The 11793-nt window shown below is 40.4% G+C and overlaps 1 protein-coding gene across 2 annotated transcripts in view; it reads right to left on the bottom strand.

Annotated features, from left to right (window-relative positions):
* Window positions 1-425: 425 nt before the first annotated feature.
* ndst3 (N-deacetylase/N-sulfotransferase (heparan glucosaminyl) 3) overlaps window positions 426-11793 on the bottom strand; it is a 36570-nt gene continuing 25202 nt past the window's right edge. Inside the window, exons 7-15 of one of the 2 annotated variants that reach the window (XM_037253907.1) lie at window positions 10684-10866; window positions 9479-9575; window positions 7594-7717; window positions 6395-6569; window positions 5249-5419; window positions 5035-5144; window positions 2599-2701; window positions 1657-1767; window positions 426-1303 (exon numbers count right to left, since the gene is read on the bottom strand). In XM_037253907.1, the coding sequence (XP_037109802.1) occupies window positions 1295-1303; window positions 1657-1767; window positions 2599-2701; window positions 5035-5144; window positions 5249-5419; window positions 6395-6569; window positions 7594-7717; window positions 9479-9575; window positions 10684-10866 (1083 nt within the window). In that variant the 3' untranslated portion in view covers window positions 426-1294. The remainder of the gene's footprint in view (window positions 1304-1656; window positions 1768-2598; window positions 2702-5034; window positions 5145-5248; window positions 5420-6394; window positions 6570-7593; window positions 7718-9478; window positions 9576-10683; window positions 10867-11793) is intronic. The other variant, XM_037253898.1, reaches the window with a different exon arrangement.

Below are 11793 nucleotides of genomic sequence, written 5' to 3'. Positions count from 1 at the left end.
GCTGTACCCTGAATAAAAATAACAAATCGATATCCCTCGAAGACTGTCAAAACTGAACATTATAATGCTTGTAAAGGTGGAATTTTTGATAGATTGTTTAGGTGTACCTAATACTGTGGCCGGTGAGTCTATGGAGTAAACAGATTCTATCAACTGCTGGGTAACATTTCCGAACTCCTTTATCACTCGCTCTCCTTCCATTTTACAAGCAATGGCTTTTTCATAGCTGCCTTGTTTCATTTCTCCTGCTTTGTCTTTAAATCCTTCTCGTATTCTTTCATTTTATTCAAGGCTTCTCACAAAAAGTTCATATTTTACGATGAAAACAATCCAACTTTGACAACAGTTTGAACCTCTGCAATCTCTTTCATTCATGGTATGGTGACTCCATGCTGCAAACACGACAGCAAGAAAACACAAACCAGTTCCAATGTATGCATTTCTTTTAATTTTGGTTTTTATTTTTGACATTTTAAGATCGTTGTCATAAAACTGAAGGTAAACAACTTATAAGGAGGGGGTCGGGGATGAGGGGGGGACAACCAGGCATCATACGCGTTCCGTCCGCTCGTTTTGGTCAATTGCCTTTGCTGCTGTCTTCAGCAATGACACCACCAACCTTGTAGATTGCGCCATTTTCTTCTTCATGCTAGAAAGTAACGTACAGACCTCTTACCTCAACGCGCCTTCCCACTTCTTATTTTCTGGAGACAGCCTGGGGTGACATCTCTGAAGTGAACGAGGCTGCCAGATCTACTAGCAACTACTTTCACTCTGAACAAACAAACTCAAAGAAAATCAAACAACAGGCGGCCACACACCCTGAGACGATGCCCCTTCTTCGTATTCCTAATGTGGCAGGAACAACACGAGAAACGAAAGGGATTTTGTGTGGGGTTTTTTTCCATCTTTTTTTCTTTCATTTTATCTTTGAAGAAGTAGTGCACATGACGGGGTTCACACAGCTGACCAGCGCTGTTCCGGTGTGATAAATTAAAGGTGAAAATCACACAAAACCTTACTGCAGGTCTGCGTGAGAGTTCTACTTTGATGAACTCTTTGTCCTCAGTGACTTTCAAGCCGCTCCAACCATTCATCCTTTCACCCCAGCCCAACTGTTCCAATTTCATTGCTCTCTCTTCACTTCTTTGCCTTTCAGAGGTGTGAAACAAGGCCTCACGTTCCTCGTCTTGCCCTCGGGGTTCGCTGGAGAGTGCGTCTGAGGGTCGATGCTCCAGGTTTGCTCCGTACTGTTTCACCTGTAGCCTTTAACGCCGGCTCATGGATGCAAAGGTTATCTAACCTTAAGAAAGAGGTAAAGAACGAATGGATGTGGGCAGAGGAAAGGGTAAAGAAGGGTAGAAAAGTAAGTTGCACTTCACAATATAAAAAAGACATTCAGGCTTTAGCTATGAATATACTTTAGCTGTCTGTCTGTCGATCTGTCCACCCGCTCATTGTCGGTCTGTCTGTCCATCTGTCTCTGAATCCGTCTGTCAGTCAGTCGGTGAGTTGGTCGATCAATCAGTCAGTCTGTCTGTCTGACCCATCATCCTCTATTTACATCTATTGGGGCCGAGGGGGCTATTCTGAATTCAAAATCCATCCGTCCGTCCGTCTGTCTGCCTGAGCTTGGGTGAGTCGAATGCGGCTGACCTTCTGCAACTCCTCTCTCAGCCAGGAGGGAAGAGGCTGTCCGAGGCGATGCAACAGCTTTGACAACTCCACGTTGTGTTCCCTGTAGTACCTGGACAGATATGCCCGAGCCTGGACAAAAATATATATATTTGTAATTGGTTTCAATTTCAAGGACAAATAAAGTGAAATTGATTGATTGAATATCTCATCACACTTGTTTTTCATCTTAATATGATGGTGTCACTCAGTTGGGGGGAAGTGCATTTATGAACTACAGCCATCATATTCATTACATCCGGATATCAATACTTGTGACATTTGTCATTTGTTGGTGCGCCGCAAGATTTTTCAAATGTGCCTTGACTCAACAGCTCTGGAGGAACACTGATACTTGCTACAATCCAGCCAAAGTCAAAGAGCAGAAATAAATGCAGACCAATTTACACTGCACAATAAATATAGTAAATGATGATTGACTTATTCCAATCTCAGTAAGAAGTAACATTATTAAAATGGTCATTGAATAAATCCTGATGTTGAAGCTGCTGGCCCACAGTTTAATTACAGGTGAATACGCTACACCCATTAGCCATGTGTGACTGCACGTAAAAGATGGATTGAATCCATGTGCACTCATCTTCATTTGAGAGCAAATGTGTGATTTGGCCACCCTCTGTAGAATCACTGGCCTGGACAAAGATTTATAGATTGGATTTTCTCCTTCTCACCTCCTAATTTTACCACCCAGCCTCTCTCTCGAGGGTGTTGTGTCATTACTGAGGGTTCCTAATGATGTGTTACTTTGGCTGTGTTTACTGCACACTGACCACCCTGGGAGAAGTGATGCCTGTTGACAGTCACTGTCTGTCACATTGCAGACCCCCCCCCACCTACCCTTCCCACTACCGTTCAATCAATACACAATAAATGTTGAAATGTTGGCAGAGTGAATGTGTTTACCTCTGGTTCCATAGGAGGATACTTTCGTCCTTTGCTCCTCCCCAAACACTTTGTCTTTCCTCCTTCAAGGAGCTGGCACCAGAATCCCTTTTGAGGATCAAAACTAGATAGGAAAAAAATAAGGAGGAATATTTTAACAAACGTATATTCACACTCACCAGCCTCTGGACAATCTAAAGTGATAAATTACAACAGATGTAGACAAATCAGATCATTTGACCCATTCATGATTGCCAATTAACAGCATTTTGTATTTGTTGAAGATAATGATAAACCAGACAATTGAGGCATGTTTTCTATTAAAGCAGAGACCACTTGGAAAGAAACAGAAAGTCTATAACTGGGAAATTGCCTGACCTAAATGAACTCTGAGTCCTCACTACTATTCGGTGTTGATCCAATAAGGACTGCTCAGCCTGGGCGAAGGAAATGTACATTATGTGCTTTACTAAGTAGATATGAGACACAACATCAATATCAGAATGTATCGTATCATTGACTTTTTCAATGCAGTATCCATATGGCAGCATCATCTGCCATAATAGTGGATACTGTGCAGTATAACTTTTGTTTTACAGCACAGTATCCATACAGCAGGATTATTATTATTATTCTGCTACAATAGGAAAAGCTATACCGAGCTACAGTATACCTGCTTTTGGTAAATTAAAAAGAATACAGTACTGAGCTGTGACATATTATTTTATTATTAGTGAACCTTTTAATTGTACTTTAGTTACTAGAACTAAAGTATATAGTTTGAAGCTTCGTGAAACACGTCATATTTCTTTACTCCTCAGGGTGACACTCTTGGTTTGAAGATGCAGTGGAAATGTAATTTACTTCAAGACCATCAAGAGGAGGAAAAATTAGATAAGTGCTTCATGAAGCTTCATTTTCCTGTCACTAGTTATATACTACGTTATTTGTATTAATAGTAATTTGGGGACCCTCCACATCTTATTGAGACTAAAATAATGATTTTTCCAAATCCAAGAAAACACTATTAATCTGTTTTTATTAGACATTTGGAGGTGCCAGTAATTTCCTTGTGTTTCCCAGCCCTGCTCTTTGGCAAACGTAGATGTGACTGAAAGACGCAAATATTACTGGTTATCTTCATGCATCACTTGGTGTTCTCATCAAGAGTTATTTTTCTCCATTTAACAAGACAGGAGGAAGAAAAGATTAAATAAAAAGGCTTTGTTGTTGAGGAGCTGTCAGGCTGCTGCCATGTCAAAAGAACAAGACAAAAAAAAAAAAACGTGCTTTTTTTTTTGGTGACTGTCTTTGTGCTCCCCACCATGCATACACACATTGACATACACACACACTTTGTCACACTCCTGTCAAGATGCATCTCTTTGCACATTATTTTATATGCATGTCAGTCTGCTATCTTTGACAGAGGCGCTCTCTGTCCCCATGTACAAAACTTGAGACACCCCTGTCTGGAGAAGAGAGACAGGCTGCATTCTGATGAGCAATGCTTGACTAATAAACCGTTTAGTAATTCTCTCATGTTAAAATGTGCAAAAGAGTTCAAATAACCTCTTTTGAGTTGTATTAAAATGCAAAAAGATCAATGAAACGGAGGGCCTAGATATTCAATTCTCCAATTCTTAAAGGGTGAAAAAGAGTGCAAATAACCTCTTTTGAGTTGTATTAGAATGCAAAAAGATCAATGAAACGGAGGGCCATGAGATCAAATGCGAATGGAGTTGATAATTGGGCCAAATCTGAGCAGCTTTCCTCTCATTGGGATTTAAGTCAGCAAAAATGCCAAGTGGGCAAGATTTATCATATGATATCATTAGATCACAAATACTACTTAAATCTGTTAAAATGTGTGCCACTCCTTCAAAAACACATCTAAGGTGGGTTCTAAGTCATGTGCCATGTTTGTATTTATGCGTCACTGTTTTAAAATGAACCCATTTGCGGATGCAAATCTCAACTATAAAGGGCAATAAATAAATAGACTGTGAAAGACGTGAAAGTCTGTGTAATGAACCTTATAACATTCGTGTATTTTTATTGTTTTTGTCGTGATTTGGACTGGCACAGTGAGCTGGATTAACTTCATATTTATTCGCACAGCTTGAGACAAAAATATGCTGCCTGCGGAAGCAAGGCTGTTTGAAAGTTGAGTGTGAGAGCGTTGCTAAGGAGATAAAGGTAGCAAATTATTCTTGCAAGAAAAATGTGTTAATTTGGTTCAATTAGCTAATTAGGTTCTGTCATTTGACATCAGATATGTCTGGATGAATGGACACAGTTCTCCCACACACTCCTAAATCATGTTCGAATAATTGCAAAGGTGAACCGACTCCATTTTCTTCCATTATTATGTCCCGTGGGTGTACCGGCTTGATTCTTTAGTCCACATAAAGTGTCAAGTGTTGCTTTATGGGACGTCAAGGACGCGTGACTTACGTGAGAGCCTGTGAGTAGTTGAAATGAGGAGTGACTCCCAAAAACTTTTGGACTTCATCCATGACAGCAGCAGGGTCTGCTCTCAGCTGATGGCCGTCGATGATCATTACCTATAAGGAAAAAAAAAAAACAATACCATAATCGCATTTGGAAATTTTTATATTTTAAAATGCAGTGACACAGACAAGCATGTTGAACAAGAAGGATAAGGCACCTGGTTAGCAGGGTAGTACGTGAGCCATCTCTCAAGGTGCGTGGCATACAGGCCAGGGTTCAAACAGCGGTTCTGCAGGGAACGCAGTTCTGCCGGGGCGCCTGACCTGGCGCTGATGACATCGTAGAAGGTAAAGCGGAGTGCCGCATGGTCCTCGTGAGCTCTCTGATGCTGGGGTGACAAAAATAGCGTTGAGAGCATTATCGTTGGATGATTAACTCTTATTAGCTGTGGTGAGAAGTAAACAAGTACACTTAAAGATTTCTCATATGTGCATACATGAGTATTTCTTTTTTTGACAGTTTTTTATTTTTAATGTCTAATTAAAAAATAAATATATATCCTCGCTCCTATCAAAATAGATGTCTGTGACAGCAGTGTGAAAAAAAAATGTGAATAGAGAGATGAAAACTCAACTGTGGTTGGAATGTTGATTGACTGAGGCAGAGATAACAGATATGGAAGAACATGAATTGGGGAGCATTAATAGTGATGGGAATTGATTTGGAGAAACAAGATATTGCCCGTCCATGCCCCAATTTAAGAAAATTGATTGTTGTTTTCATCTCCAAGAATGATGTCTGGCGAATCTCTTGAGTCATGTGCCAGCCTAACAACCACCAGCTTGTGGTATTTCAAAAATTCTCACATTTGAAAAAACACATACAATTAACGTGTGTGTTTTCAATTGTTATTCTTAGTCAATTTGACAAAACAAATCCTTGTTTTGATAGCATAAAAGTTGAACTAACTTAACATGAGACGTGTAATATGAGGGACATGAAAAGTCCAAAAGATCTTTTTCTCATTGTCCAAGTTATAAAAACTGTAATTGTAAATAATAGATAGTAGCTATCCAATGTTACTTTTTCACCCAAGTGCATTTCAGAGCCCGTACTTTTAGCTCCATACAGAAGTTAAATCAATATTTATTCTTTTTTCGCTCAATCTATACTTCTATTTAGAGAGTATGAGTGCTGTTGCTAAACAACATAATATAATAAGCACAGAGTGACAACTCCCCCGACATTGTCAACAGCATCTTAGTTTTTGTAAAAGCAAAATTTATTTGACAGCTCTTGTACATCTGATCTCAATCGAATGAAGTGGCCAAGTTGTTTATTCTGTATTTGTGTATGCATGCACCTGGTACCAGCTGTAGGCTCGATCCGAGGGATTGATGAGAAGGGTGATTATCTTGGCCTTGGGCAGCAGAGCTGCGACGCGCCGCGGGGACTCCTCTGAGGGAAAGTAGTTGGCACTTTTCTCAAACAGGAAGTCTGTGCTGATGTTGGAGGGTACAGGAAAAAACTCCATATACCTACGGAAAGAGATGCACATGCTTCCTTACATTTTGTTTTCTGTCAGCTTATCGGTATGTGCGTCCCAATGATCCTTGGAGCTTAGTTGTCTGGGACTTTATGTCCCTGGCAGAGTTATCCAAGACAAACTGGTCCTATGTGAGGGACCAGACAAAGCATGGCCCAGTGAATTAGTGAGACTTGGAGACACCCTTTGTAACAAATAAAATGTTATGACCGGCAAGTGACATTGATGGTTCATTTGTACGACAGGGTGATAACTGTATTTAAGTGACGTAAACACACTACGTTGGCTTTTCAAAACAGATGAACGGATTGGAATAAAAGCCCGGCAGGAATTCACCAGAATGTCTACACTACTTACAGCAGAATATAGAAGAAAAAAAATGATAGTTAGAGGGATGATATTTGTGATTTTTGTTTTTGCAAAACTTCAATATCATTAACCTTATCACTAGAACCTGTTGTGGTCAGCAGTTTCCATGGTGCAAATGTGCAATCACTTTCAAATAATAGTGGAGGATGGCCGGTGGAATACATAACCGCTTTTCCCTACATATATATGACACATTTCTAACAAAACAATTGGCAATAACTTGCAGATGTACCAGATGGAGCTGTACTGGTGTCCTCAAAGTCGTAAAGTTGTAAAAGTAATTTCCAAACTTTAAAAAAAAAAAGCTCGAAATTGACTTGACATTAAAATTCTAACAGACGACTTTCAAGTATGTGTCATCTGTATTCTTGCCAGCTAAACGACCCATTTACTGGTCAATTTAGACCCATGTAAAACTCCGATTTTTTCTTTTTTTTTAAAGCTTCAAAGGAACATTTTGAAGAGAACCAAATGCTTTATGTGTCATTCAAGGCTGCAAGGAGAAATGGGTCTACTTTATGGAATGCCTTGTTTGTAACCGTTCCCTTCTTCTTAGGTTCTAGGCAATCAGGAAATAAATATGAAATAAAAATAAAAACAACTCAGGCAAGGGACATTAGAAGATATCAAAGTGTGTGTCTCCCCACCAGTCTATTCCTTTGTGGTAGTTGTTGGTGTTGAAAAACTGGACCTCTTCGTAAGTCTTTGGACTGGGGAAGTTGCTAGAGATGGAGGGATGCATGAGGAGGAAAAGATAAAGTGCTGTTGTCCCTGCAAGAAAGAGCACAATTCATAAAGGGGCTCATTAATTCAGTTGAGCAGTGTGCATGTGTCACAGATGTCATCTTTTCCGATACTTTCCTCCCTCCACCAGTAAACCTGCTGACAATGCACCGTGCACGTGTCTCTCATGATCACAAGGATGCCCATTAAAATATTCCAAAACTTTCTTGTGCGTGCGTCCCTTTTATCAGCAGCACGTCTCCTCCCAAATTTGTTCAGCCTCTAATTTAGCGCCAACCTTTCTGACATACGAGGGATACCATTAAAAAAAAAAGTGTTTGAATTATAGCTGCTGGAATGCTCCCGTTACCGTAGTGACCGGCCGTCATAATATCAACACCTGGTTAATTAGCGCCGTTACAGAGACCTTCACACCCCTCGTGCTAAGAACTAATTATGGTAGTAAAGAATTCATTGCATTACGAGCAGGCAATCCTGTGTGCAAAGGCCCGTGCAGAGTTTTAATTCTACACCCGCAATGAAGTGTCTACTCCATTAACTACACCTTTACAATTAGATTCAATATCGTAACACATCATTCAACAATGTTTATTGTTGTTGACGTGCTTTGCAGTAATGTAAAACAGCACTGAGTATTTTTTAATTGCTACGGTCCCAAGCATTGGACATAAAAACTCAAGGCTTTATTATTAAATAACATTTAGTTAAAAAGCTTATTTACTGGTGTAATAATGGCTTCAGAAAAAAAAGGATTTTTCATTGCTGTTAATGTAAGGCAGCTTTGACATAAACATCAGGTGGTGGGCAAATAATTATTTTTAAGCATGGTATCTTTTTTGTTGGTATCTTTAAAGGACTGTTTGAATGGAAAATAAAAGGCATGAGAGGAGTATGCTCAGTTCTATACCTCCAAATAAAATAGCATGTGAGGAGAATAATGGTCTCCCATTTCCAGGATCCAGAGATATGGATAGATTAAAATAATTGGCTCTGGTGAATTGTCTGGAAAATGGCCTTGTATACAGAGTAGCTACCATTCTGCAGCTACTGTATATAGTCACTATACTGACCAGTCACAGCATTATCGCCTGTTGTTGCAGAATTATTGATTTATCCATCCATTTTTGTTGCTTAGTTTGACAATATGTTTTCATTGAGTTTGTAGTTTGCAGTAATTAGAACTGCAATGCATCCATGAGACCATTATCAATATTTCGGTGAACTCTAATTGAAAATGAGAATTATTAGATGAAGCCCTAAAGATGATGCTGTGAAATTCAACAGCACTGGATAATCCAACATCTTGTTTAATTAATACTTCCCTAATTGCGTAACCCCAAACAGGGCATTATTATCTTGTAAAGGGAGACTATGTAATTTGTAATATATTGTGTGGATGGTTAATATTGTACTATAATACTTGGCAAACATGTGCTTTCCGGGCCATAGATAAAAAGAAAGTCATATAATAGAGAGCAGAACTTTTAATGGCTAGGATACAATTACACCATGTGCCACGGCAGTCCTGTTTGCCTGAAATATAGTGCACAGTGTTTTTTTTTTACCCGTCAGTTTCTCCGTATTCAAGTCTTGCAAAGTTTTCTCAGTCCATCATGGTATACGTGACAATGACAGGTGGAAACGGGAAGGGGCTGCTGAGTCCTGGAGGCTAAAAGCTGTGCTATTGTTTGCACAGCAGATTGGGTTTCTTTCAATATCTAATTCACTAATCCATCTCTTCTGACAAAGCACGCAAAAGAGCCTGCTCGTCTGTTATGAGGGGCTCACCTGTTTTCTGTGGTCCTGCCACCAAGAATTTGGGTAATCTGTCACAGGTCTTCTCTTTCGACCAGATATCTTTGTGTCGTTTGTCATCGCACGGGTTCTGCGGGAGGATAGACAACGGATGAGTGCTTATATGCCATGTAACTGTAACATATGCATAAACATGCATGTATTATTGAAAGAGGCCTTGCAGCTGCACGAGTGCACACACATTGGCAACAACAGTGTTTAATCTTTCAATCAACAACATGTAATTTCACATCATCACCCAGATCATCTACCTAAATGTAGATCATGTATGCAATGAGCGGACAACCCAAGGTCTATTTTATATTGTGTGTCGTCTCGGTGGACAAAAAGTAGGAAGTCAGCAAGCTGGACTCATTCCTGTCTGCTACAGAGAGGTCCTGAAGAAGGCTAATGCTGTTTTGATTTGACCTACTCATCCACTCTAAAATTAGTTTGAGCTTTTGCCCTCAGGCCATCGCTTTCGGGCTCCTGGGAGGAGGACAAAAAGACTCCGGGTTTTCATTTATCCAAAGTGCAATTCATTTACTTAATGGCAACTGCCTTTATTGCTCATGTTCTCAGCGACCATTTCTTATTTCAAAATGTGAACGTTGCATTTTTTTGGGCCATAAATGATAATTGTTTAGCTCTGGACTGAACATTTGAGCTTATGTAATTTATGTATATGTTATATTTTAATTGTGTGCTTTGTCCTTTATATGCATACGCCGCGTCATCAAATTCCCTCTTAAGGACAATAAAGAGTTTCTAGGCTGATTCTGACAATATGAGCCGATATTTATTTTTCCGCAAGACTGGAACACAAATGACTTAAGTGTTGATCACATGCTGTAACATTTGACCATTACATTGCATCTTTTTCCTAAAACGGGATCAATAATAAATCAAATCTTGAGGAGTTGGTATGGAAATTAGTGAGTGAATTATTCATGAGGGAAGCACTCATGCCTGTAGGGGGAGCCCGAGAGTAGAGCAAAACAAAATGTTCTTACTGTTGTTTTAAATGAGACATATTGGGCTTAGAGAAATGCAAGTCTATTCGTGTGCATGTGTGCAGTTCAGACAGCACATCTCATTGCTAAAGGTAAATATTTGTATCCAAGCAATTACAAAGTAACATTTTCCTTAAACGTCCTCTTAAAGAAAATGACACCCCAAATACAACAACACAAGCACACCTGCCACTGTGGGTCCCTCTGTTCAGGGAACAACTGGAAGTATTTGTGTGCCAGCTGAGAAGGAGGAAGTGTATGGAGCCTTAGGTTTGTCCACGAGCGAAGAAAAGAGGCCAAGTGGACGAATGTGTAGAGTCCGAGACGATCGTTGCCGTAGTTGGACAGGTGAGTCATGAATATACTGATCTGTGGAGGGAGGAAAAAAGAAAAGGCAGAGAAAAGGATTAAGAATAAAGCCAAAAGTGGGATGCCTGTGTGAAATTGTGATAAAGTCCAAATTGAATTTTCAAAATTCTCTGTTTGTGTGGGATTGAGGTAACACAGGCAATCCAATCGACTGCGTTGGAAGGCAAACTGATTATTTAAAAGTCAGAGCACCTGTCTAGTGGGAATCAATATTTGTTATCACTTTGCAAAGTGGAAAAAGGCTCATTTAGTTATGTAACACTGAGTGCAGCTTCGAGATGAAAAAGCAGACACTTGGAAATTCACACGCGTAGTGTTTGGGGGGGAACGGGAGGACCGAAGGGGGTTAGCGGGGGGCTGATGTTGTGCCTGTCTGCATTGGTGCTCTTACAGGATGATCAAAGAGACAAGAGATACGCACACACATGCATTCTTCTTTTGTGATTGGAGGACATGGGGAATGTCTGGAAGGAATGGTAACATTAGCCATTAAGACATGAATTATTTGTTGGGTGTGTGCATGAGGGATTGTGTGTCAGAATATTTAGGGCTGAGGATGTGAACACTCGCATACACACGCACACGTGCACACAGGCACACACAGAAGGACCGTCGGGGCTCAGTTTTAAAGCATGAAGGTTGGCGCGGATAGAAAGCGACAGCGTTGGGGTTTGACGGATCAGCATCCGGCCAACCTAGAAAGCTACCGTGAATACCAAGGCCCGCAATACCGATGTGACCATGTGTGGGCTCGTGTCCTTTTGACGGCGGCGACAACAGACATTCCGTGTGCACAAAGGGCCGACGTGTAGGCGTTACAATTAAGTGGGTCTGCCTCACGTTGGCCTCTCCCAGCTGAATCGTTCATCCTTTTTCATCAGAATCTAGAAGGGTGGCTGCGGTAACATAGCGGAAGGACACAGATGA

Source organism: Syngnathus acus, chromosome 1 (genome assembly GCF_901709675.1).
Source record: "Syngnathus acus chromosome 1, fSynAcu1.2, whole genome shotgun sequence".
NCBI classification, from domain to species: domain Eukaryota; kingdom Metazoa; phylum Chordata; class Actinopteri; order Syngnathiformes; family Syngnathidae; genus Syngnathus; species Syngnathus acus.
Note: the sequence above shows the minus strand (reverse complement) of the source record. Positions and strands in the feature narration are given on the sequence as shown.